Source organism: Hemitrygon akajei, chromosome 1 (genome assembly GCF_048418815.1).
Source record: "Hemitrygon akajei chromosome 1, sHemAka1.3, whole genome shotgun sequence".
NCBI classification, from domain to species: domain Eukaryota; kingdom Metazoa; phylum Chordata; class Chondrichthyes; order Myliobatiformes; family Dasyatidae; genus Hemitrygon; species Hemitrygon akajei.
The window spans coordinates 201,321,815-201,349,344 of NC_133124.1; the positions used below are offsets into that span (position 1 = coordinate 201,321,815).

The following is a 27,530-nucleotide window of genomic DNA, read 5'->3' on the forward strand; positions in this document are numbered from 1 at the left end:
TCTTGGGTCTATGTAACCACTTTTAGTTCAAACTGGAGACTGCACAGGAGGCCAACAGTGCAGAAGTGAAGGGAAGGTTGGATGAATGCAGGAGGAAAATTAAGGGCTATCGACAGGCTGAAATATTTGAGACATGAATGCAGCTCAAAGTTGATCTTTATTTGATATCACTCCGATCAAGAATTTTGGGACCCTTTATTGGTTGAGAGGTCCATATATACTCAGTGGCCACTCTATTGGGTACTTCCAATACCTAATAAAGTGGCCACTGAGTGTATGTTCTGGCCTTCTGCTGCTGTAGTCCATCCGACGTGTTGTATATTCAGAAGTAATCTTCTTCACTTCACTGTTGTAATGCTTGCTTATTAGTTACTGTTGCCTTCTTGTCAGCTTGAACGAGTCTAGCCATTCTCCTCCCTTCTCTCTCATTAACAAGGCTTTTTTTCTCACAGAACTAGATGTATTTTTGATTTTTGCAGCAAGCTCTGTAAATTCTAGAGACCGTTGTGTATAAAAATCTCAGGTGATCAGCAGTTACTAAGATATTTAAATCATCCCTTCTGGCACCAACAATCATTCCACGACCAAAGTCACTTAGATCACACGTCTTCCTCATTCTGATGTTTGGTCTGAACAACGACTGAATCTCTTGACTATGTCTGCATGTTTTTACATATTGAGTTGCTTCCACATGATGGCCTGATTAGATATTTGTATCAATGAGTAGATATATAGGTGTACCTAATAAAATGGCTATTAAGTGTATATACTCTTGTCAAAGTGAGTCATTGATTAGAAAGCCCTTTGGACAGAAAGGGTATTTGGGCGCAAGCTCTATCCTTTTAGTATCCACGATTACAAGGTCACTGATTCTGTTTCACTAGTGATGGCAATTCTTCTTCCTCAAGCAAATTAATTGGAATTGGAATTGGTTGATTATTATCACATGCAGAAAATCAGGTGATCTTGACATCACAGCAGAATTAATTAGCTTTCTCAGTTAAACACAACCATGGGTTTAACTGATAGTTACTTGTTCGATATTGGTATCAGAGAAAGTCTACATGCTTCAGTGCCCTTCTCACATTTTCCTCCCTCTATAATTTGTGTGTTAAACCTTTCAGATGCCATTTGAAGTCCCTTCAAGTGCCCACTTCAAGGTCCTGTTAGGACTTTACTGAAAGGCCAGCTCGAAAGAAATTATTTCTCAGTTTTGCTGAAGGACTTTGATCTGAAATGTTATTTCTGTTTCTCTCTCCACAGATGCTGCCTGGCCTGCTGAGTGTTTATAACAGTTCTGTTTTTGCTCCTGAAACTCTTTCCTCTGCTTCAGGAGTCTAGCAATGGTGAGAAGGGTTGAAAGAATTGCAATCAGGACTTTAAGGAATAAAGTTAAAGATTAGCTTTATTTGTCACATGTACATCAAAACATACAGTGAAATGTGTTGTTTTGCATCTACTACAAGTACGTCAGCTGCTGGAGGAAATAATGTAGTAATTTGTTCCTTTCAAATCAGGAAGATGACAGAGCTCCTTCCCATGTTACAACGTGTGGATTTCCTGTGTGCATCAATTCGTGTTTGGGAGACTGGTGGGCTGGATGGGGATGGATTTTCTGGCTACTGTGGGGCTGCAGGCATCTTCCACCAGGTGGGAATGGGACATCTCTGCCTTCATCCCTTCTCCTTTCACCCCTGAGCTGCACCAATTATGTGGGGCTGAGCTGGGTGGAGCACTGAGTTGACTCACTTAGTCATTAAGGCCGGCTGGCGGCCACTCTCCCTGCCTCTGTTCGTTTCCCTGTCACAGCAGTCTCTGTGATCCTCTCCCACACTCTGCTTTCATTTCTGAATTGTGTACAGCTTTCAGGATCAGGAACCCAGTCTTAACCTGGGGACTGCCTGTATCTTTTAGTAAACGGAGATTATGTAAGGACATGGGCAATCAGAATCTGAATCAGGTCGATAATCACTGACACATGTTGTGCTGTGGCAGAGGTACAGTGCAAGATACAAAAAATGACTATGTTACAATAAAAAATAAAATTAATATGTCATACAAAAGAGTAATAGTGAGGTAGTTCACAGACCATTCAGAAATTTGAGAGCAAAGGGGAAGAAATTGTTCTTAAAATGTTGAGTGTGCATGTTCCAGCTCCTTTCAGTACACCCTAATGTGAAGAGGACATGTCCTGGATGGTGAGGGTCCTTAATGATGGACACTGTCTTCTCAAAGGACGGCCTCAAGCAGCCAGTTGGTAGATTGAGGGAACTGGATGCATATTACCTGGAATTTTGCTAAGTGGCTGAACAGATGACAAACTGAACAGCCTTTTGTTGTTTCTGGCATGAAGACTCCTGCATCCCAGAAAACACCCTGTCACCAGATTAATGTGCTATGGGATTTTGCTTACCTGAGGAAGGAGCCATGATGTGATCCTTCCTCAGGTGAGGATTATGGTTATTATTGTATTATGGAGTTATTGAGTATGCCCAAAAAATGGATTTCAGGGTTATATATGGTGACATAGATGTACTTTGTTAATAATTTCAGTTGAAATTTGCAGGCCAGCAATCCCCTAGGTATATACTGAAGTGTCAGTGATGCTGTGGTGTGGGACTGAGCACGTGACCTGAGAAGAGTGTGCTCCATGGCCACAGAGACAGAAAAAGAACTGTTCAGTGTCAATGCCTATTACTGCACTGCTCTTAACCTCACAAATGTTCCCAGGGCCTTCAGATCAGACTAGGGCAGCCCAGTTGCACTGTTAGCTGAGCTATTGGTCCACAGCTCCACAGAAAGGGTTTGATACTGGCCTCTGATGCCGTCTGTATGCAGGGTTTGCACATTCTCCTTGTCAACATGTGAATTTCCTTCCTGTGCTCTGGTTTCCTCCCGCATCTCAAAAGTGCACAGGTCAGTCAGTGAAATGGCCACAGTAAATTGTCCCTGGTGTGTAGAGGAGTCTTAGAATCTGAGTGGAGGTGATGGAAATGTGAGGTGAATAAAATAGGATTAGTGTAAGTGGGTGTTTGATAGTCAGTACAGACTCTGTGGGCTGAAAGGCCTGTTGCTGTATGATGTTTATCTAGGAGTGTATTCACACAATAATTGATACTGCGCTTGATATGCAGATGATAGGAGAGACAGCCAAAGATTATTTGGAAAGAAAATCTTGAGCAAGGCACATAAAATGTTGGAGGAACTCAGCAAGTCAAGCAGCATCTATGGAGAGGAATAAACAGTCAGCAAATCTGGGAGAGTACACAGTCAAAGAGTTGGAGGGCAGCAGAGATCACAGAGGGGGAACAGCGAGAGAGGGTCTTACCGGACCCCCATTGAGGAGAAGGTTTAAACTTCTTCAGTGGGTAGGCATCCTTTGAAGAGACTTCGCAGTGAAGCAGCAAATCATAAACACAAGAGATTCTGCAGATGCTGGAAGTCTTGAGCAACATAGACTTCTCTTTGACGGTGGTTCAGCAAGACCTTATCTCACAGCTCACTGTTGTTCTGCAACTCTTTAACCATGTGCTCACCCAGATTCACTGACTGTTTATTCCCCCTCTACTGTCGCCGACTGGCTTGCTGAATTCCTCCAGCGCTTTGCGCGTGTGTGTGTGTGTGTGCGTGCGTGTGCTTGGAAAAGTTAGGTTTTAAGAGAAGGGTAAAGTAGGGAAGGGAATTCCAGAGTTTAGGACCTGGCAGCACGTTGGCCAGTGGTGAATGAAGTGGGGTTGGTCAAAAGGCCCAAACTGGAGGAGCATGGGGTGGGCGGAGTTACATAGGCAGTTGTGAGAAGGATGAGAGGATGCTGTGGGGATTGGATTTGGGAACTTGCACCTGACAGAGAGCCGGAGGGGAATGGGACCTCCATCTTCACCAAAGATCACTCAAGAAGGAAGCCCAAGTTCCCCCAGCAACAACTGGCAACTTACACCTCAGCCCAGCTCTGCAATTAATGCCCGTCATGCTCGAGCGGCCCTGGACGTACCCTCCTGGACTGCAGGCTAGAACACAGGCTGCTTTCAGGGGATCTGCAGCAGGCGGAGAAGGAGCAGGGAGGGTATGAAATTAAACTGTGGTTTAATCTTCCTAGAAACTCAAAGCTGAAAGGACATGATAAAGAGGATCACTTCTCACTGATAGGCTGCCTGTCTGAGATAGAGAAACACCCACCTCTCGAAACATGCTCTGAATACTTGGAATCACCCAGCTGAGCTCCTGAAAACTCTGAAGGGCTTCAGCCACACAGGCAATGGGGAAGATCTTACTCCTGGGCATTCATTCAAAGCTCACGGAGCAGGATTCCCAGTGTCCATGGCTGAACTTTGCAGAGGAGCCTTCTCCATGTTATTGGGCGATGCAGGCTTGACATCAGTACAATGATCACCAGTGTACTGAATGTCACAGCGTTACCCAGACCTTTTCTCTCAGCTCCTCTGCACTGCCAGTTGTCTACAATTTTCACTTGTGGAGATCCCTGTTGATTCGGCTCTTTTCCTGTTTTTAACCAGACCTGTAGAGGTAAACCGGTTTAAGCCATTTACTAAGGCATTTAACTGGTTCAAGGCAACAATCAAGGCCTCTTGTCCTGCCAATTCAACACGTCTGCACTTCTCAGTCTCAGTTGTTACAAAATGGGTTCATAGAATTATAGGGTCGAATACTCAGTCAGCTCCATCGTGGGCACTGACCTCCGTGGTTTCCAGGACATCTTCAAGGAGTGATGCCTTCAAAGGCAGCCATCATTAAGGAGTTCCATCACCCAGGTCATGCCTTATTCTCATTGCTACCATAATGAAGGAGGTACAGAAGCCTGAAGGCACAGACTCAATGATCCAGAAACAGCTTTTTCCCCTCTGCCATCTGACTTCTGAATGGATATTGAACCCATGAACCTCACTACCTTTTTATTTTCATTTTTGTACTACTTATTTAATTTAACCACTTTATATACAAATGTTTGTATATACTTACTGTAATTCATGTTTTTTGTCTTTTATTATGTATTGCATTGCACTGCTGCAGCAAAGACAAGAAATTTCATGACGTAGGCCAGTGATATTAAACCTGATTCTGATTCTGAGTCATACAACATTGAATCTGGCCATTTACCTCAAGTAATCCAAGCTGATCATGGAACCCATACAAGCTAGTTCCATTTGCCAGCATTTGGCACATAACCTTTTAACTATCTTCAATCCATTTACCTACTCAGCTGTCTTTCAGAAGTTATTATTGCACCTGCCTCAACCACTTCCTCTGGCAAATCATTTCCCCATACATATCACCTTTTGTGTGAAAATGTTGGCCTTCAAGTTCCTTCTCATTTATTTCCCTCTCAACTCAAATCAATACCCTCTGGTTCATGATTGCCCAAGCCTGGGAGAAAAGCTACTTTCGGTCTCAGTGATACAACTTGTACAGCCACTACCTCACAGCGCTAGAGTCTCAGGTTCAATACTGACCTCAGGTGCTGTCTGTGTGGAGTTTGCATGCTCTCCCTGTGACCACTTGAGTTTTAACCAGATGCTCTGGTTCCTCCCACATCTGTAAAACATGCAGTAGGTAAGTTAATTGTCAAATTTACTAGTGTGTAGGTGAGTGGTAGCTTCCAGGGGAACTGCTGAGAATGACAGGAGAATCAAAAATGGGATTAATGTAGCATTAGTGTAGCTAATGGTAAACATGGACACTGTGGGCCAAACAGCCTGTTTATGTGCCAAACTCTCTATAACTCTATGACATTGTACAAGGCCCAGCATGAAGTTTCCAATCCCACACATTTCAGTGCTATTCAAAGATGTAACACACTTTGGTAAAATTATTACCTCTGCCTTAACCCTCCATCTTTATCTCCACTTATCTTTGTAATCCCACCAGTTTGGTTTAAAATATCCTCAAACTTATTTTCAAGTTTGTCTGTGGTCTCATCACTCCCCGTCCCTGTAGACTTCTTCCCAACCACTCTCCGAGATCTTGGCCCTCCTCCAGTTCCAGCCTTGATCTCTCCACCACTGATCAGTTATAGTCATAGAGAAGTACAGCACAGTAACAGGCCCTTCAGCCCATTTAGTGCATGCTAAAACCATTTAAACTGTTTACTCACATCGACCTGATCTGGGACCATGGCCATCCATAGCCCTACATCCATGTACCTATCCAAACTTCACTTGAAAATTGAAATTGACCTCGCAGGCACCACTTGTGCTGGCAGCTCATTCCACACTCTCACAACCCTTTGAGTGAAGAAGTTTCTCCATATGTTCCTCTTAAACTTTTGACCTTTCAACCTTAAACCATGACCTCTGGTTGTAGTCCCACCCAACCTCAGTGGAAAAAGCTTGCTTGCATTTACCGTATCTATGCCCCTCATAATTTTGCATAGCTCTATCAAATCTCTTCTCAATCTTCTACATTCTAAGGAATAAAGTCCTAACCTATTCAATATTTCCTTATAACTCAGATCCTCGTAAATTTTCTCTGCACTCTTTCAACCTGGTTTACATCTTTTCTGTAGGTAGGTGACCTAAACTACATACAGTACTCCATATAAGGCCTCACCAACAGCTTATACAACTTCAACACAACATCCCATTTCCTGTGCTCAATACATTGATTTATGAAGCCCTCACAATCCTATCTACCTGTGACGGCACTTTCAACAAATTATGGACCTGTATTCCCAGATCCCTTTGTTCTACCACACTCCTCGGTGCCCTACCGTTCGCTGTGTAAGACCTACTCTGGTTGGTCCTGGTGCAACAGCTCGCTCTAGTCCGCATTGAATTCCATCCGCCATATTTCAGTCCATTTTTCCAGCTGATCCATATCCCCCTGCAAGCCATGATAGCCTTCCTCACTGTCCACTACACCCCCAATCTTGATGTCATTCGCAAATTTGCTGATCCGGTTAACCACATTATCCTCCAGATCTTGGATCTACTGTACATGACAAACAACAAAAGACCCAGCACCCGATCCCTGTGGCACTCCCTAATCACAGGCCTCCAGTCAGAGAGGCAACCATCGACTACTACTCTCTGGTTTCTCCAATAAAGCCAATTTACTACCTCATGAATGCCATGTGACTGAACCATTTTGACCAACCTCTCACATGGGGGACCTTGTCAAATACCATGAGAAAGTCCATATAGTCAACATCCACTGCCTTGCCTTCATCTACTTTCCTGGATGAGTGAACACAGCCTGGGTTCTAGGCTCTAAAAACCCAGTAACACCCCCACCAGCACCACCACGTCCTTCTGCCTCTCAACCAAACTTTTAAATGGCTGCCTTCACATCTTCTTCTTGCTTGGCTTAAGTGCATGTATAAAAGAAGCATGAAACTGTTACTGCATCATTTCAAGTGGTATCTATCGAAGGGAGCTCAGGTTCTATTGCAACACATGGCAGAAACACCTTCTGTTTGAAGCAAAGCAGAGGAAACATCATCGGTAACTCTTTTATTACACAGTGGTTTTTTTTTGTTTGCAAATTCCAAGTAAATAACCAACTTTGAGATGCACAACTATAGTTTTCATTACTGTACAAAGCAGATGGGTCAGGGAGGGTACAAAAGACTCAGACATGGACCGTAACAAAGAATTGAGCTGTTGCCTATTAACTCTTCAAGTTTGGTGTGATTTTCATTGCCTCTTATCCTTGGCATGAGATGTGGTCTCCCCTTCTGAGGACTTGTGTCGCAAGAGTAAAATAAAACAGCAAGTGACCCTGAATTCCAGTGTGGCCCTCCACGGCTTCAAGACCCCATGCTGCATCACTCTCTCCTTGCGCTCCTGGCAAACAGCCAAAGAGAACCGTGGCAGGCGCCAGGCTTGTCCCAGATTCTGGACCACAGTATCTGCTCAAGGGATCGAGAGAGACACAGTCGGAGACTGAAGCCGAGAGAGAGAGAGTGTGTGTGTGTGTGTGTGTGTGTGTGTGTGTGTGTGTGTGTGTGTGTGTGTGTGTGTGTGTGTGTGTGTGTGTGTGTGTGTGTGTGTGTGTGTGTGTGAGTGTGTGAGTGTGTGTGTGTGTGTCTGTCTGTCATGCATGTCAAGATGATGCATGCTTGTGTGGTCAGATCTTTGGTTGCATACATGTGTCGCCATGTACATGTGTATATGTATCTGTGTAGACCTGTATGTAAATAATCTACTGTGTGTGTTTATTCATGTGTGTACATCTAATCTGTGTGTGTGTGTGAGTGTGTGTGTGTTGACACTGGCAGGTAATGTTCAGTGTGCTGCTTCCTTGGCAGGAGCACACCTCACACCGGAGAATTATTTTACCCCCGCAGCCTGCTTTATCCTTGAAGTGGGAGTATAGCACCAATGTTGCATTGATCACACAAGGCCAAGTCACTCTCTGCCATTGACAGTATTTCACTGGGCATCTCCATCGGCAAGCTTTACTGCAGACTTATTCTTTGGCTGCGAGGTTACCAGTTGGACAGATGGTTGCTCATCACTCCGGGAAAGTGGTCGAATTGCTCCTCTGTTTCCACGCTCAAGGAGCCATCTAGATGGGAAAGAGACAAGAAGAAGGTTAAAAGCTTCCACTGTACTGTGATGGTTGAAAGAAATTTTTCTCTACCTCCTCAGCATCTCTCTCTCCTCTTCCAAAGAATAAAACATGCTGCACTTCAGCAGGTAGGTTGTCGCTTTGGGTTACTTTAAGATCTTCCTCATCACTACTTTTATGTTTCGTAACTCCAGAAACTCAATAAAATAAAAACTCGGGAGCCCTGGATCTACTCTTATTTTCACTTTTGTGAGGTGTGCACATGTGACGTGGTGGTGTAATGATGTATGCCATTCACACACTTCTTACATATAACATATATATTACATATTACATATATAATACATATAATGTAAACAAAGAATGCTTATTAAACAATATATCTACAACATTACTGAAATACTACATTCATTACATAAATACTCAGCTGGTTAGGCAGCATCAGCAGAGGGAGAAATAATTAACAGTTCAGACTGATGACTTCTTGTCAAAAGTGGAAAGATGAGAAAGCAAGTTTGCTTTATGATGCAGAAATTGGGAAGGATTGTCCAGGTGATATGATGCTTTCGGTGCCATGTAGTTAGAAGTTGGTGAGGGGTAAAGCAAAGAAAGGAACTGTGAGATGCACTTGCTGGAATTCAGAAGCAAAAGAGAGTGTTGGAAGTATGAATGGGTCAAGCAGCTTCTGTGGAGAGAAATACCGAGTTAACTTTAAGGACTTAGAAGAGTAGCCTTACATCAGAACTGTTCAGTATTGTCCCTCAAATATATTGACAGCGCAGAAGGCCAGGGACAAAGAGCTAACAGTGAAAGTGGAAATGAGAATTAAAGAGATAGGTGACATTATGTTAAGACAGAACAGGGGACATGTTGGTCGAAACAATGGTCTGAGCCTCCAAGAATGTATCCAACTGCAGCTAGTGTCCCTGCTCCCAGAGGTGCATTCAGTCAGCCTAGGCAGGTGTTGGGAGCTCCCAGGATGGTTAGGTTAGAACCTCTAGATTGACAGCAACCACCTTACATCTGGCAGAGAGAATCAGCTCCCTCAGACCTGTGTCCAACTGTGTGAGAGAGAGAGTGTGAATCGCTGCCCTTCTTGGGAGTAAATCTTTCACCAGCCCGCCTTGTTTCATTGGATCTGATTTTACCTCATGCTGATAGACAGCAGAAAAACTTTTCCTTTTACGGTTTAAGATTACTGAAACAGCAAGGCTCACCAATGTGGCAGTTGTAAGACCAAATGCGATGCCCATCATACTTGCATCGACATTTCACCACATTGTTGGTGAAGTCGGACTCTGCCACCTCGAAATTAGGGTTGACGGCAACCTGTGGAGGAAAGGACACGTTAACTGGGTTCCTTGAACAGCTTACGTGCACACACGTCTCTACACAGACACATGCCCATACATAAATGCACTCACACATACGTATACACTCTTCTTCTTCTTCTTCGGTTGTCCATTGAAATCCAATGAGGACATCCACTCCTTTAACAGTGAGATCTTTGATGACTATACAGTCCTATCCTGGACCCACAAGCTCTATTGCAGGTGGGACATGTATATGTGGTAGTGGTGGTAGTGATGGCAACCATGGCTGCATTTCTCCTGACTCTCTTCTGCTGTCTTCTGGTTGTTCTTTCCATCTCCAGAATACGAACCCCGTCCCTACACAGCTGTCGCCAAGTGTTACGGTCAGCAGCAACATCCTCTAGGTCCTCAGGTCTGATCTTGCACTTCCTTAAAGCATTCTTCATCTGATCCTTATAGCACTTCTTCGGCCCTCCAGCTGAGCGTCGACCATGATGTAGCTGGCCGTATAACACTCTGCGGGGTAGCCGACATGGGGGCATCGTTATCACGTGCCCCAGCCATGTGTACACACACACACACACACACACACACACACACACACACACACACACACACACACACACACACACACACACACACACACACACACACACACACACACACACACACACACACACACACACACACACACACACACACACACACACACACACACACAAAGCCTTTATTTCCGGGAACTGATAGGGCTGGATGAAGGAGAGGAGGAGCATCTTATCCCTGGTCACCTTGCATTTACGTGGCGCCTGGCATAGCCTCGAAGTCTGCACTCCAGCGATTGGTGCTGAACTCTCAGCCACTGTGTTTCAGGATGACTGCTCAGACATGCTGAAGATGAGTGATTAGTTAGCCAGTTTCCACTGGGTTTGTTATTCTTTCAAAAATAAAATGTATTCATAAAACATACAAAACAGTACACAATTCCTTTTATATTCATACTCTCATTAAGTTAATCCCATTGCCACTGGTGTATTGTTTCTTTGAACAATACTCCTATTGACCCTGTGATTTCAGTCTCTGAGACGTGAGAGCATCCTTCGGGAGGATGAACCCACAGAGAGCAGATGGGGTACCTGGCCGAGTACTAAAGACCTGTGCTGATCAGTTGGCTGCAGTGTTCACTGGTATTTTTAACTTCTCACTTCAGCAAGCTTCAATGATACCAGTGCCTAAGAAGGTAACCTGCCTCAATGACTATTGTCCAGTAGCACTCACATCCATTGTGATGAACTGCTTTGAGAGGCTGGTGATGAAACGTATCAACTGCTGCCTGAGAAGCGACTTAGATCCACTCCGATTTGCCTACTGGAGTAACAGGTCAGCAGCAGGTGCCAGTTCATTGGCTCTTCACTCAACCCTGGAACATCTGGACAGCAACGATGCATACATTAGAATGCTCTTTATTGACTACAGCTTGGCATTCAATACTATCATCATCTCAAAACTAATCAATAAGCTTCAATACCTTCTTGTGCAATTGGATTTCCTCACTTGCAGACCCCAGTCAGTTCAGATTGGGGTCCTCCACAATCTCCATCAGCACAGGTGCACCACAAGGCTGTGTGCTTAGCCCCTGCTCTACTTGCTTTATAATTATGACTGTGAGTCTAAGCACAACTCCGATATCATGTTTAATTTTGCTGATGACATCACTGTCATTGGCTGAATCAAAGGTGGCAATGAATCAGCAGATACAGTAGGAGGGAGATTGAAACTCTGGCTGAGTGGTGCCACAACAACAACCTTTCACTCAATGTCAGCAAAACCAAGGAGCTGATTATTAACTTCAGGAGGAGGAAACCAGAGGTCCAGGAGCCAGTCATCACCAGGGCATCAGAGGTACAGAGGATCAGCAACTTTAAGTTCCTTGGTGCTATCATTTCAGAGGATCTGTCCAATTGTAGTTGGAGAACACACACACACATCTATAATTCCCTCCAAACACTTTAACATTCACCCTCTCATATTGGCTATTTCCATCCTGAAATAAAGGCACTGGCTATCCAATCCATCAATGCTTTTTATCATCTAACCACTATACCTGTCCCTCCCAATAATATACCTTTACTGATATACCAGGCACAAATGGGTTGACTGCTTCACCATATAACTAGGTTCAGTTCGTGTGACCATCTGGAATCCCCCCATGCAGGTCATCTTATTCTCCTCCCCATTTCTAAACCAATCTGTCTGTAACCATGGCAGCATCCCTGGAAGGACCTCACTGCAGGAGGACTTCTGTTTCCACAGACGAGCCCAGTTCTGGGTCACCCTGTTGTCCGAGGGGTGGACACACTCACCTGCAGCACGTACTCTCCCGGGGGAACGTCCGTGATGTCGATCCACTGGCAGTCAATGTCGTGCCGGTATGTATCCCAGCAGCCCGCTGTGATACCCTGCTCCCCAAAGTTGGCGCACTGGTAGTTCTTCCGCTCCTCTGAAAGGCAGGCATCCCATTGTTAAACTCTGAGGTGTGGGGGGGGAGGGGGGGGCGACATGGCTGCGTAGGGTTGGCATAGTGTTTTACAGTGTCAGTGTTTGGGGTTCAATTCCTGCTACTGTCTGTCCTACGTTCTCCCTCTGATCATATGGGTTTCCCATGGTGCTCTGGTTTCCTCCCATACTCCAAAAATGTACAGATTAGTATGGGAGGTAAATTGTGGTCATGCTGCATTGGGACCAGAAGCATGGCGACATTGTGGACTGTCCCAGAACACCCTTTCAATGTATTTTGATGAATATGTAACAAATAGAGATAATCTTTGAAAATAAAGAGACAGAGAGACACTAAGATATACAGACAGAGAGATACAGAGACAGAGAGACACAGAGCTATAGAGACAGAGAGACAGAAATATAGAGACAGAGAGACACAGAGATATAGAGACAGAGAGACACAGAGATATAGAGACAGAGAGATACAGAGACAGAGAGACACAGAGATATAGAGACAGAGAGACACAGAGGTATAGAGACAGAGAGACACAGAGACAGAGAAACACAGAGATATAGAGACAGAGAGACACAGAGATATACAGACAGAGAGACACAGAGACACAGAGATATAGAGACAGAGAGATACAGAGAGAGAGAGACACAGAGACACAGAGATATAGAGACAGAGAGACACAGAGATATAGAGACAGAGAGACACAGAGGTATAGAGACAGAGAGACACAGAGACACAGAGATATAGAGACAGAGAGATACAGAGACAGAGAGACACAGAGACACAGAGATATAGAGACAGAGAGACACAGAGATATAGAGACAGAGAGACACAGAGGTATAGAGACAGAGAGATACAGAGACAGAGAGACACAGAGATATAGAGACAGAGGGAGAGAGGGAGGGAATGAGACAGAGAGAGAGGGAGAAGAGAGAGGGGGAGGGAGAGAGAGAGAAAACCATATCAAAGGCAAGGGTGGAGAAGGAAAGATGGAAAATAATCAGGAGCATCAATGATGAATTGAAAGAGGAGAAAAGAGAGAGGAGAGAAAGAAAGATAAAGAGAAAGTGAGGAGAAGGAAGGGGAGAGAAAGAGAGATATAGTGAGAGAGCCAGAGGAAAGGCAGAGAGAAGAGTTGGATCTCTGTGGTCCTTTTCCAGATCACAGTTAGTCCTAGTGCATGTTAGACCCATTGAGGTGTCTCTACTGGCCATCAGCAGCGGTGGCTCAGTGCCTCCAGCTTCTGAATCAATAGACTTTAAGTTCATGTTCCCCACCGGAGACAGGAGCGCAACAGTGTAAGCTCACTGCATGTAAAAACAACCGCTGCTAAACTCAGTGTACATTCAAAATTAAATTATTACAGAGAGGAAATAATTGAAGTAGATTTAGCTTCCAGGGGATATGAAGTGGAAAAGCACTTAGGGATCAGCATAGGAGTTTGGGGGCACCAGGATGTGTCTGAGCTGGAATCTGGATGACCTCAAGCTTAAGTTCGCAGAGGGAGATTGAATAGAGTAGTTATCCACTGGTAACATAGAACCGAGTGATCTCTCGGGACGAATTGGCTGCTGATACAGAGGTATTATATTTGTTTTCATAAGACAAAGGAGAAGACCATTTGGCCCATTTAGTCACTGCCATTTCTTAGACCAATCCCAGCAATCCCATTCCCCCACTATTGTCCCTGTTACTACTTTCTGGGTGGTGGAGATACATCTCTACCAAGGGAGCTGTAAGATGCTCCTTCCCTCTGCTAGCCTGCGCATCACTCTTGGGCAAGGTGTAGCATCTGCTTAGCTCTCTCTATCAGGGTCACGTGCAGACATTGGAGCAGGTGGTGGACAATTGTATGAGTAGCTCGTGCAAATCACAAGTTCTGGTTTTGCGACTACAGACGCCAGGCAGGCATCCTCTGAAGAGTATCGATAATGGCTGGGGTCACCCATCTTGTAAAGACACTGCCCGGAAGAAGGCAATGGCAAACCACTTCTGTAGAAAAATTAGCCAAGAACAATCAAGGTCATGGAAAGACTATGATCACTCACAGCACATAATGAACAGACAATTCTCTCACACATACACATTTAGACCCTCCTGATTCACCCACCACCCACCTATACTTGGAGCATTTACGACAGCACACCACTGAGATGTCACAAGGCCACAAGGAGAGCATGCAAACTCTACACAGAATGGGCTCAATGTCAGGATCGAACGTTGGAGGCACTGGGCAGCTGCACTTCTTGCTACATTGCAGCGTTCTTGCAAGAACTGGAAAACAGCCGATCTAATCGGGATCTTGCTCCGGTTCATGCTCCCCACAGCGGTGTCGTTACCTGAGTCACACTCTGTATCCTCGAGACAGAAGCTGGCCTTGTGACCCTCCGCAACCTTTGTCCCATTCAGCGATAAAAGGTCATAATTGGTAAAGACCTCCATGCTGTGGTAGTGCCTGAAAGTTGAACAGAGAGAACTTTAGTCAGCCTTTAAAGTCACCAAACATTGCAGGTTAATCCCCAGTTTACCAGATTCATACAAGGCTGCGAGGAATCTTCATTAAAAATAAACGGCAAGGAAGAAAGGCGAGTATTGACAGCCATTCCTGCTCAACCTTACCCTTTCTTGTGGGTATGATCAGTGAGAGAGACTGGGATAACCATCCTTACTCTCCATCCGTCAGGTGTCAAAATGGTCCACCAATTTTTTGCTTTTTGAACAAATAATTAGCAAGTCTAAGAATGGAACACTTGGGCAGGTTGTATAGTTATACTGTAAACTCACTGGATGACAGAGCCTGCTTCTCAACTCATGCAACTACCACAGACTGAATATATTAATAGCTTAAAGACTTAGCAAGTGAGTAGTAAGTGTTCTGTCTAGTATAAACCTCTTTCTCCTTTGACTATATATTTGCTGTGCTTCATTACATTCTGAAGACTCAAAACTTCACAACATTCAAAGACTCTCACAAAGCCTTGGGGCAGAGGTTTCCATGCCATGGACCCCCTACCATTGACTGAAGGGTCTGTGGATCCCAGGTTGGGAACCCCTGCCATGGAGTGACAATGATCAGCAGATACAACCAGTCTTTGTCCCCACAGCTCTGATCCTTTGAGCTGTTAAAGGTTCTCGATGTCTGACTGGGATTAACCAGCTGGCATTGTACCCTCAAGAACTATCTAAAACTGGCGTTGTTAAGACTAGCCCTGGGCCCGAGTACTTAGGATGTGCGCAGCACAACTAGCAGTGGTGTTTTTAATCTCTTGCTCTCCCAGTGTAGCGTGCCCTAGTGCTTCAAAACATCCACCATTGTCCCTGTGCCTAAAAAGACCAAGGTAACATGTCTGAATAACTAGTGTCCTGTCGCACTCACCTCAATAATAAGCAAATGCTTTGAGAGGCTGGTCAAGGACTCAGCTGCCACCCATACTGGACCCCCTACAATTCGCCTACCGACACAACCGATCGACAGACGACTCAATAGCCACAGCTCTACAAACCGTCTTTTCACACCTGGAGAAGAAGGATGCTCATGTGAGAATGCTGTTCTTGGACTACAGTTCCGCATTCAACACCATAATTCCCTCCAGGCTCGACAAGAAGCTCAGAGACCTCGGCCTTCACCCTGCCTTGTGCAGCTGGATCCTGGACTTCCTGTCAGATTGCCGGCAGGTGGTAAAAGTGGGCCCCCTCACCTCTGCCCCTCTGACCCTCAACACAGAAGCCCTTCAGGGCTGTGTCTATGCCCCCTCCTTTGCTCTCTGTATACCCATAACTGTGTCACCACCCACAGCTCCAATCTGCTAATTAAATTTGCTGATGACACTATACTGATTGGCATAATCTCAAATAATAATGAGGCAGCCTACAGAGAGCAAGTTATCGCCCTGATACGGTGGTGTCAAGAAAGCAACCTCTCCCTCAATGTCACAAAAACAAAGAGACTGGTTGTGGACTACAGGAGGAATGGAGACAGACTAAGCACTATAGACATCAATGGATCTGGGGTTAAGAGGATAAACAGCTTTAAGTTCCTCAGCTTAAACATCACTGAGGATCTCATGTAGTCTGTACATATCAGTTGTGTGGTGAAAAAGGCACAACAGCACCTCTTTCACCTCAGACGGTTGAAGAAGTTTGGTATGACTCCTCAAATTCTAAGAACTTTCTATAGGGGCACGATTGAGAGCATCCTGACTGGTATGGGAACTGTACCTCTCTCAATCGCAGGACTCTGCAGAGAGTGGTGCGGACAGCCCAGTGCATCTGCAGATGTGAACTTCCCACTATTCAGGACATCTACAAAGACAGGTGTGTAAAAAGGGCCTGATAGATCATTGGAGACCTGAGTCACCTCAACCACAAACTGTTCCAGCTGTTACCATCGGGGAAACGGTACTGCAGCATAAAAGTCCAGACAAACAGGCTCAGCCTGGCCTGCTGAGTTCCACTATCAAACTTCTGTGTGTTGCTGCAATTATGGAAAAGCCTGGTAGAGGAGGAGAGAGCAAGAGGATGTGCTGAGCGAGTGAGCTAAAGTGGGAGGAGGCTGCTGTGCACTATCGCCATGGGTTCAGCTGGCTTAATGGCTAGTTTCTGCCCTCTAAATCCTGTGGAATTCCAGGCAATGAGAGGCCAATGTTCTCCCCTCCTGTTGATGAACACATGATGTTTTTATCACCTATCACCCACGTGCCTCTGACTCCTAACTCCACCCCTCCCCTCTTCCTTCTGCCCATCATCCATCACCTCTCTTCTGTCCTCAAATCAATGACTGGCCTCTGTCTCAGCCCTCCCTCTTTCCTCATTTTGGTGAACTACATATACCTGTCTGGACTGCTCCTGTGGCTCCTCCCACAGACCCCTGCTGACTGCTCCTGTGGCTCCTCCCACAGACCCCTGTATAAAGGCGATTGAGGCCTGAGCCCGGCCTCATTCTCCAGGATGTAGTGTTGTTCATTCTTCCAGTCAATAAAAGCCGATATCTCGCTTCTTACGTCTCAGAGTGAGTTATTGATGGTGCATCACTCATTATAATGGCTACCTTCCCTCTCTACTCTCAGTCTTGATGTGGAGTCCTGAATCAAAGAATTGACAATTCCTCTTCCCCCCACTGATGGTTTTTACCCAGTGAGTTCCTCCGGCATGAATTAGGATGGGCACCCAGCTCGTGTTCCATGTTAAATTGTGAGTTGTTGGACAATATTATCTGCTGTTGGTTGTTGGGGCTTGTGGGTAGGTGGTGCGTACTTATAGTGCTGGCCACACTAATATTGAATTGGATTGACTTTATTACTTACACCCTTCATATACAAGAGTAAAAATCTTTACGTTACGTATCTGTACAAATGTGCTATGTGCAATTTATACTAATTTATAATAAATATTATGTACAACAGGATAGTCAATATAACATAGAAATACAGTTGCGTCAGCATGAATTAAGTAGTCTGATGGCCTGGTGGAAGAAGCTGTCTCAGAGCCTGTTTGCCCGGGCTTTTATGCTGCAGTACCGTTTCCCCGATGGTAGCAGCTGGAACAGTTTGTGGTTGAGGTGACTCAGGTCTCCAATGATCTATCAGGCCCTTTTTACACACCTGTCTTTGTAGATGTCCTGAACAGTGGGAAGTTCACATCTGCAGATGCACTGGGCTGTCCGCACCACTCCTCCTATGGAGGAGAATAAACAATGGATGTCTCAGGCCGAAACACTGCCTGACCTTCTGCGTTCATCCAGAATTCTGTGTGTGCTGCTCAAGCTTTCAAGCATCTGCAGAATCTCTTGTGTCAGTAACTGCAGTGCAGATGGGAAGAGCTGTAGTGTTGGCACCACTGGTCTGTGGAAAGGGAATAAACCATATCCCTGCATGATCAAATAGGAGGAGTGAGCCATTGAGCCCTTGGTCAGTTCCAGAACCATTCCGGTTGAACTGATCTCAGCGTCAGCACTTTCTTGCCAATTTCATGTTGAGCTTGACTTTCCCCGTAATCAAGAATTCTCTCTAAAACACGTTCAATGACTCCACTTCCTTGGCTCTCCGGGAAAGAAGGTTTTAGTTCTAATTCCCTTCTGAGAGAGGGAATTAATTCTCTCTTGTTCCAGCACCTCCATTGTAAAAGGATGACCCCTTGCACTGATGGATGGTCAAGTAGGGACTTACACAATGACAAGATGGAGTACAGAAAGCAGATATGGAGCCTGGTGGCATGGTATCAAGACAACAATGCTTCTTTCCCTCAGTATCAGAAAAATGAAGGAGCTGATTATTAACAGGAATCAGGATAGAGTACCTGTCCTTGTCTGTACCTATGCTGATGTAGGAATGATTCAGAGTTTCAAATTCCTACATGTAAGTATCACCCACGTTTTATTTTCACGTTTTGCCATGAAGATATTATGACGAAAGAAGCAACCCTCTACCTCAGTAGAAGGCCAAGGAAATTTAGTATGACCTTAGAAAGCATTCTATCACAGCTTGGTATGGCTAACCACCCTGCCTATGACTTCTAGAAAGTGCAGAAAGTTGTGTCCACCACGAAAATCTGTCTCCCCCCAACTTATGCACTCCGCACTGTCCGTTGCCAACATAATCAACGTCCTATACCACCCCAGACATTCTTTCTTTTCCCCTCTCCCATTGAACAGACGACAGAAAAACCTGGGAGTATGAACCACCCAACTCAAGGACAGCTTCCATCATAAAGTAAAAGACAAAATCTTGGACCGGATCTCCCAGCCTACCTCATCATGACCCTTAAACTTCAGTTGTATCGCTGCTCTTTTCTCTGTAATTGAAACACTATATTCTGCCTTCTGTTCACTTTGTACTGCCTCTTTGTAACTATGAATGTTATAACACATCTTTACCACGTCCACTCTCCCCTTTCCACAGGGATTGTACACTCCATGATTCCCTTGTCCATTCCCCCCCCCCCCCATCCCACAAATCTCAAATCTCCCTTCTGGCATTTCTCCCTGCAAGCGGCTGAAGTGCTGCACCTGCCCATTTAGCTCCTCCCTCTCCTCAGACAGCCCTTCCAGTGGAGGTAACACTTCACCTGTGAATCTGCTGTGGTCATCCACTGTACCTGGTGCTCCCGGTGTGGCCTCCTCTACACTGGCGAGCCCCATCGCAAATTGGGGATTGCTTCATCCAGCACCTCAGCTCAAGCCGCTAAAAGTGGAATTTCCCAGTGGCCAACCATTTTAATTCCTATTCCCATTCCCATTCTGACATGTCGGTCCAAAGCCTCCCCTTGTGCCACAATGAGGCCACTCTCAGAGTAGAGGAGCAACAACACGTACCACCTGGGTGGCCTCCAGCCTGCTGGAATGAACATTGATTTCTCCTTCCAGTAAAAAAAAATCCCTCCTTCTTCCTTCTTCTTCTATTCCCCACTTTGGCCTCTTAGAAACATAGAAACATCGAAAACCTACAGCACAATACAGGCCCTTCGGCCCACAAAGTTGTGCTGAACATGTCCCTACCCTAGAAATTACTAGGGCTACCCATAGTCCTCTATTTTTCTAAGCTCCATGTACCTATCCAAAAGTCTTTTAAAAGACCCTATCGTATCTGCCTCCACCACCGTTGTTGACAGCCCATTCCATGCACTCACCACTCTCTGAGTAAAAAACATCCCTGACATCTCCTCTGTACCTTCTCCCCAGAACCTTAAACCTGTGCCCTCTTGTGGCAACCATTTCAGCCCTGGGAAAAAGTCTCTGACTATCCACATGATCAATACCTCTCATCATCTTATACACCTCTATCAGGTCACCTCCTCTCATCCTCCATCACTCCAAGGAGAAAAAGCCGAGTTCACTCAACCTGTTTTCATAAGGCATGCTTCCCAATCCAGGCAACATCCTTGTAAATCTCCTCTGCACCCTTTCTATGGCTTCCACATCCTTCCTGTAGTGAGGCGACCAGAACTGAGCACAGTACTCCAAGTGAGGTCTGACCAGCATCCTATATAGCTGCAACATTACCTCTCGGCTCCTAAATTCAATTCCATGATTGATGAACGCCAATACACTGTACGCCTTCTTAACCACAGAGTCAACCTGCCGCAGCTGCTTTGAGCGTCCAATGGACTCGGACCCCAAGATCCCTCTGATCTTCCACACTGCCAAGTGTCTTACCATTAATATTATATTCTGCCATCATATTTGACCTACCAAAATAAACCACTTCACGCTTATCTGGATTGAACTCCATCTGCCACTTCTCAGCCCAGTTTTGCATCCTATCAATGTCTCACTGTAACCTCTGATAGCCCTCCACACTATCCACAACATCCCCAACCTTTGTGTCATCAGCAAATTTACTAACCCATCCCTCTATTTCCTCACCTAGGTCATTTATAAAAATCACAAAGAGTAAGGGTCCCAGAACAGATCCCTGAGGCACACCACTGGTCCCTGACCTCCATGCAGAATATGACCCATCTACAACCACTCTTTGCCTTCTTTGGGCAAGCCAGTTCTGGCATCGACCCAAAACATCGACTGTCTAATCATTTCTATAGACGCTACCTGACCTGCTGAGTTCCTCCAGCATTATGTATGTGTTGCTATGTATGTTATGATGTACCTGGATGGTCAGAAAGCACTGTTTATGTCACCATTTACTACCTTGAGATTCATTGGAGCATGTGACAATAATAAACCGATACCAATATCTAGCTGCTGTCAGTGTCAGGATTAAGGAAGCTTGCAGCCCTGGCTTGATGGATTGCTTGTTTAATGGGATGGTCAGAATAAGAGGAATAACCTCAGAGCCCCAACCTGCATGCAACACTGGGCATGTGATGACGTCTGGGGATTTTCTCAAGACTCAGTCCTGGATGAATGGAGACCTGTGGGGAAGATGAGTAGAGTGGGGCTGAAGCAGGTGGGTGAAGTGGTAAGGAGTAATCAAAGCTGTCCAAAGGAATGGGATATAAAACTGATTGACCTTACCAGCCTTCACTGTTCTGTACTCACACACATCGGAATCAGGCCATTCAGCCCAAGTGCTCCATGTTGACAAAGATTTCCATCTAAACTTCTCCCATTTACCTGCATTCCACCCATATACCTCTGAACTGTTTCTATACATATCGATGTCCAAGTACTTTTAAATGCTTTTAATGTACCAACTAAACCACCTCCTCTGGCAGTTCAATTCAAATACCATGAGACAATAAGGTATAAGAGCAGAATTAGGCCAGCTGGTCTATAAAGTCTTTTCTTCTATTCTATCATGGCTGATTTGAGCTGTGGCTAGGCATAGCTCAAAATGTCATCTATAAGTTTGTTGACGGCACAATTATTGTTGACAGAATTTCAGATGATGACAACAAGGAAGGCGTACAGGAGTGAGATAGATCAGCTAACTGAGTGGTGTTGCTTCAACAGCCTTGCACTCAACATCAGTAAAACCAAAGAATTGGTCGCGGACTTCAGACATGGTAAGATGAGGGAACACACACCAGTCCTCATCGAAGGATCAGAAGTGGAAAGGGCGAGCAATTTCAAGTTCACGGCTGTCAGCATCTCTGAGAATCTATTCAGGGCCCAACATGTCAATGCAGATACAAAGAAGGCTCAACAATGGCTATATTTCATTAGAAGTTTGAGGAAATTTGGTATGGCACGAAAGACACCCACAAGTTTCTACAGATGTACCTTGGAAAACATTCTAATTCGTTGCATCACCATCTGCTATGGTGGGGTGGTGGAGTGGGGGGTCGCTGGTACTGCACAGGATTGAAATAAGCTGCAGAAAGTTGTAAACTCAGTCAGCTCCATCATGGGCACTAGCCTCCCCAGCATCCAGGACATCTTCAAGGAACGATGCCTCAAAAAGACAGTATCAATTATTAAGGACCCTTATCACCCAGGGTATGCCCTCTTCTCATTGCTATCAACAGGGAGGAAGTACACATACTCAGTGATTCAGGAATAGCTCCTTCCCCTCTGCCATCAGATTTCTTAATGGACATTGAACCCATGAATACTACCTCACTACTTTTTCCATCTCTTTTTGCACTACTTATTTAATCTAACTTTTACTGTAATTCACTGCAGCCACATAACAACACATTTCATGACATCTGCCAGTAATATTAAATCCGATTCTGATTATTATCCCTCTCAACCCCTTCTTCTGCCTGCACCCTTTGATGTCCTTACTGAGAACCTATCACTTTTGCGTTAAACATACCCAATGACTTCGCTCTGCAGCCATCTGTGGCAATGAATTCCACAGATTCACCGTGCTCTGGCTAAAAAAATTCCTCCTCGTCTCTGTCCTAAAGGGAAGTCTTTGTATTCCGAAGCTGTGTCCTCTTGCTCTAACCTCCCCCCACTATTGGACCCCTCCATGTCAACTCCGTCTAGGCCTTTCACTATTCAATGGGTTTCACTGAGATTCCCTTACATCCATCTAAACTCATGTGATTACATGCTCAGTGCCATCAACACCCTTCATATGTTAACCCTTTAGTTCTCGGGATTATTCTCGTAAACCTCCTCTGGATGCTCTACAATCTTTTGTTAGATATGGGGCCCAATATTGTTCACAATACTCCAAATGCAGTCTGACTATTGCCTTATAAACTCTCAGATTACACCCTTGTTTTTATATTCCAATGCTCCTGTAGTGAATACTAACATTGCAATTGCCTTCCTTACTACCACACACTGGGTGAAAAGTTTGCTACTCATGTTCCAGTTAAATCTCTTCACACATGCCTGACACCCTCAAGTTCTTGATTACCCAAGCCTGTGAAAAAGACAATATGCACCCCCCATGATTTTATACACCTCCCTAAGATCACTTCCCACTCTCCTAGGTCCCAATGAGAAAAACTCCAACCTTGCTCAACCTCTCTCCATAACTCAGACACTCAACTGCCAGAAACATCCTTGCCAATCTTGTCTGTACTCACGGGAAAACACTTCATGGCCACTCCCAGCAAATAGAACAACGCACACAAAATGCTGGAGAAACTTCTCAGCTCAGGCAGAATCGATGGAAGGGAATAAACATTCGAAGTTTCAGGCCAAGACCTTTCGTCAGGACCTTCCTACTGTAAATGCTGCCTGACCTGCTGAGTTTCCACTGCATTTCATGTGTGTTGCTCAAGATTTCCAGCATCTGCAGAATCTCTTGTGTATTAAGATATGGCCAAGAAGAGGGCCATTTCATGAGTCCACCAGTAAACTAGAGCCCTGACAACATTCTGGAGTGATATAAAATAATCCATAAATTAGCATCTGTAAAACATTTATTTTGTATCGAATACGTCTGATAAATAACTGCAAGTTGAATGAATTGTTATTTCTCTCCGTATGTCAGAGTTGTTGAGTGCCACAGACAGCAGAGGGCGCTCCTAGTGCCTTTTGTAGCCCAACTCGGCAGCCACCCGGTGGTTAGGGTTAACCCCTGTGCAGGAGCTGCCTGCCGGAACTTTGGTGCTCCACCTCGGCCTGCTCGCCTCCACGTGTAAAGCTGCAGTTCAGAATGCTGCTTACTGCAATATGTGCTTTACTGACAACACCACTTTGTCGGTTCTGACACACAGGTAGCCTGGAATATAAGCACGTCTCTGTCGAGTCCATACAAAAATTAACGGAGCTTCAATAATCCCCAATTCTCACCAATGCACTCCAGCAAGGAGCACCACTTATAAATTTGCTATGTTGCAGATCAGCAGCACAGACAATCAATTCAGTATAGAACATAGACAAGTACAGTACAGGAACAGGCCCTTTGTCCCTCCATGTCTGTGCTGACCATGATGCCAGCTAACTAGTTCTGTCAATATGTACACAATGCTGGAAGAACTCAGCAGGTCAGGCAGCATCCGTGAGAAAAGAGTAGCCAACGTCTCTCGGCCCGATCCACAGCATCTGCAGTTGTATTTTTGTGTTTTAACTAGTTCTATCAGTCTACCCACGGTCTACACTCAGTGGTCACTTTATTTGCTGCAGGAGGCACCCAGTCAAGTGGCCACTGAGAGTATTTCTGTATGTTTGTGGTCTTCTGCTGCTACAGCCCAACCATTTCAAACTTCGACATGCGTGTTCGGAGATGCTCTTCAGCACACACACCACTGTTGTCACACGCGGTGAATGTCACTTTCCTGTCAGCTTGAACTGGTCTATCCATCGACCTCAGACCTCCCTCATTAACAAGGAAGGCATTTTCGTCCACTCACTGGATCCTTTTTTTTCTTGCACCATTCTCCGTGAACTCTAGAGACCGTTGCGCGTCAGCAGTTTCTGAGATACTCAACCTGCCAGCCTGGCACCAACAATCATTCCACAGTAAGAGTCATGTACATCACATTTCTTCCCCATTCTGATGTTTGGACTGAAAACAACTGAGTTCTCTTGCCCACGTCTGCATGCTTTTATGCATTGAGCTGCTGCTGTACAATTGGCTGATTAGATATTTCCATTAACAAGCAGGTGTACAGGAGTACCTAATAAAGCGGTCATTGTATATCCCCTTCATTCCGTGTCTGTCTAACTGTCTCTTCGTAAGACCATAAGATAGAGGAGCAGCATTTGGCCATTTCCACTTTTCCTCTAGGGCCCAATAGACAATAGACAATAGGTGCAGAAGTAGACCATTCGGCCCTTCGAGCCTGCACCGCCATTTTGAGATCATGGCTGATCATCTACTATCAATACCCGGTTCATGCCTTGTCCCCATATCCCTTGATTCCCCTATCCATAAGATACCTATCAATCTCCTGCCTTCCCCCCGTATCCCTTCATGCCCTGACCAATCAAGAATCTATCAGCCTCTGCCTTAAATGGACATAAAGACCTGGCCTCCACAGATGCCTGTGACAAAACGTTCCACAGTTTCACCACTCGCTCGCTAAAGAAATTCCTCCTCATCTCTGTTCTAAAAGGATGACCCTCTATTCTGAGGCTGTGTCCTCTGGTTTTAGACCATAGGACACATCCTCTCCACATCCACTCTATCAAGGCCTTTCACCATTCGATAGTTTTCAATTAGGCCATCCCTCATTCATCTAAATCCCAGTGAATACAGGCCCAGGGCCATCAAATGCTCTCCTTAAGACAAGCCATTCAATCCTGGAATAATTTTTGTGAACCTCCTTTGAACCCTCTCCACTTCCAGCACATCCTTTCTAAGATAAGGGGCCTAAAACTGCTCACAATACTCCAAGTGAGGCCTCACCAGTGCTTTATAAAGTCACAAAATTACATCCTTGCTTTTATATTCTAGTTCTCTTGAAATGTATGCGAACATTGCATTTGCCTTCCTAACCACAAAGTCAACCTGCAAATTAACCTTCAGGGAATATTACACAAGGGACTCCTAAATCCCTTTGCATCTCAGATTTTTGAATTTTCTCTCCATTTAGAAAATAGTCAACCCTTTCATTTCTTCTACCAAAGTGCATGACCAAACACTTCCCGACACTGTATTCCATCTAAATGCCTTTATCGTACCTGCTTCCACCATCACCTCTGGCAGCATATTCCAGGCACCCACCACTATTAAAGTAAAAATACTTGCCGTGCACATCTCCTTTGAATTTAACCCCACTTTCCCCCACCTTAAATGCAGGCCCTGTTGTATTAGACAAACCTAAAACCCTGGGAAAGGATACTGGCTCCTTATAAATTTCTATCAGGTGCCCCTCAACTGTTACTACTCCAGAGAAAACACTACAAGTTTGTCCAAAGTTTTATGTCACATGCTCTCTCACCCAGACATTATCCAATAAACCTCTTCTACAGCCTCTTCAAAGCTCCACATCGTTCCTGACTAGAGCTGCAAATGCGGCCTCCCAAAGTTTTACATAGTTATTTAGTGCATTTAAAAGTTTATCATATTTGTATTCAGTAAGTAGATTCCAACCAGTGATCAGCGTCTGGAGAATGACCGGAATCGATTGTGAGTGTCCAGTCAGTTGCTGCAATTGGCTACCAATGTCAGGTGAAACACTGGATGACCAGTGTCTGGTAAATCACTGGAATTGATGGCCAGTGTCGAATAAACATTGAGATCGATGGTGAGTCACTCGACATCAGTACCTGGTTGACTGCTATGACATTTCTCCTTGGAAGGTTAATAATCTTCCTTCCTGTTACTGGCAGGGTGGCTACTGAGGTTACTGATACCGGACCACAGGAGACACAGTGAAAATGAATGATCCGATGCAGCATGAGGCCAGTCAGCCCATTGTTCCATGCTAGCCCAGGGTGTGGTGTTACTTAGGACACATGATGCCCGTCAGGGTGAGGTGAGGTTGCCCACGTACCTGTGGCACTCGTGCCACTGCCACTCATGCCGCCCTGCCTTTGGCCGGAAGTCGGCCTCGCCGTTGTTGTGGATCTGGGAGGAGAAGCGCAGGAGGCGACGGAAGCTGCTGAGGAGGGGCTGCCCCACGGCCGAGGCCGCCAGGCAGTTCTCCTCCATCGCGCAGGTCAGCAAGGCCATGGGCCGGTTCTCCAGGTACGTGGTCTCCTGAACGACCTCGGGGTTGAGAACGATGTCAGAAGCGGCTGGAAATGAGACAAAAGCAGAATAACGTCAGGTGAACCCAGCCGGACAAGGCAGCAGCTGAGAACACAGAAAAAAGTTCACATTTTAAGTTGAATTTATTGCCATTAAACAAGTCCAGTGAGGTACAGGTATAATGAAAAACCTTCCTGCAGTAACATTGCAGGCACCGACAGTCAATTCAAACAACAGGCAGAACATAAAGTATATATAAATTATACAGGTCAGAGGAAAAAATAAAAAAGCAAAGGGTCAACAACTCTTCTCAGAGCACAGAAACAGAGATGTTAACATATACAAACTGCTCCCAGTTCCAAGGAACCAGCAGTCCTCCATCTCCACCATCTGGAAGTTGAAAATTCATTGTATGGTTGTGCAAGAGACTAATGTAGCTACACTAGGAGTACTGTGTTCAGATTTGGTCACCCTGCTGCAGGATAGTTGTTATTAAACTGGATAGAGTGCAGCAAAGATTTATAAGAATGTTGCCAGGACTTGAGGGACTGAGTTATAGGGAGCGATCGAACAGATTTGGACTTTTTTCCAGATTAGGGGACTGACAGGTGATCTTATAGAGGTGTAGAAACTCATGAGGGCATAGATAACGCCAGTAAAAAAGCCAAGAGACCAAGAAGACAA

At 45.2% G+C, this 27,530-nt stretch overlaps 1 protein-coding gene across 1 annotated transcript in view; it reads right to left on the reverse strand.

Moving 5' to 3' along the window:
* Positions 1-7,451: 7,451 nt before the first annotated feature.
* Positions 7,452-27,530, reverse strand: part of LOC140734590 (lysyl oxidase homolog 2-like) — a 153,681-nt gene continuing 133,602 nt past the window's right edge. Inside the window, exons 10-14 of the mRNA XM_073058766.1 lie at positions 26,650-26,893; positions 14,688-14,803; positions 12,200-12,336; positions 9,744-9,855; positions 7,452-8,523 (exon numbers count right to left, since the gene is read on the reverse strand). Of these exons, the coding sequence (XP_072914867.1) occupies positions 8,444-8,523; positions 9,744-9,855; positions 12,200-12,336; positions 14,688-14,803; positions 26,650-26,893 (689 nt within the window). The 3' untranslated portion in view covers positions 7,452-8,443. The remainder of the gene's footprint in view (positions 8,524-9,743; positions 9,856-12,199; positions 12,337-14,687; positions 14,804-26,649; positions 26,894-27,530) is intronic.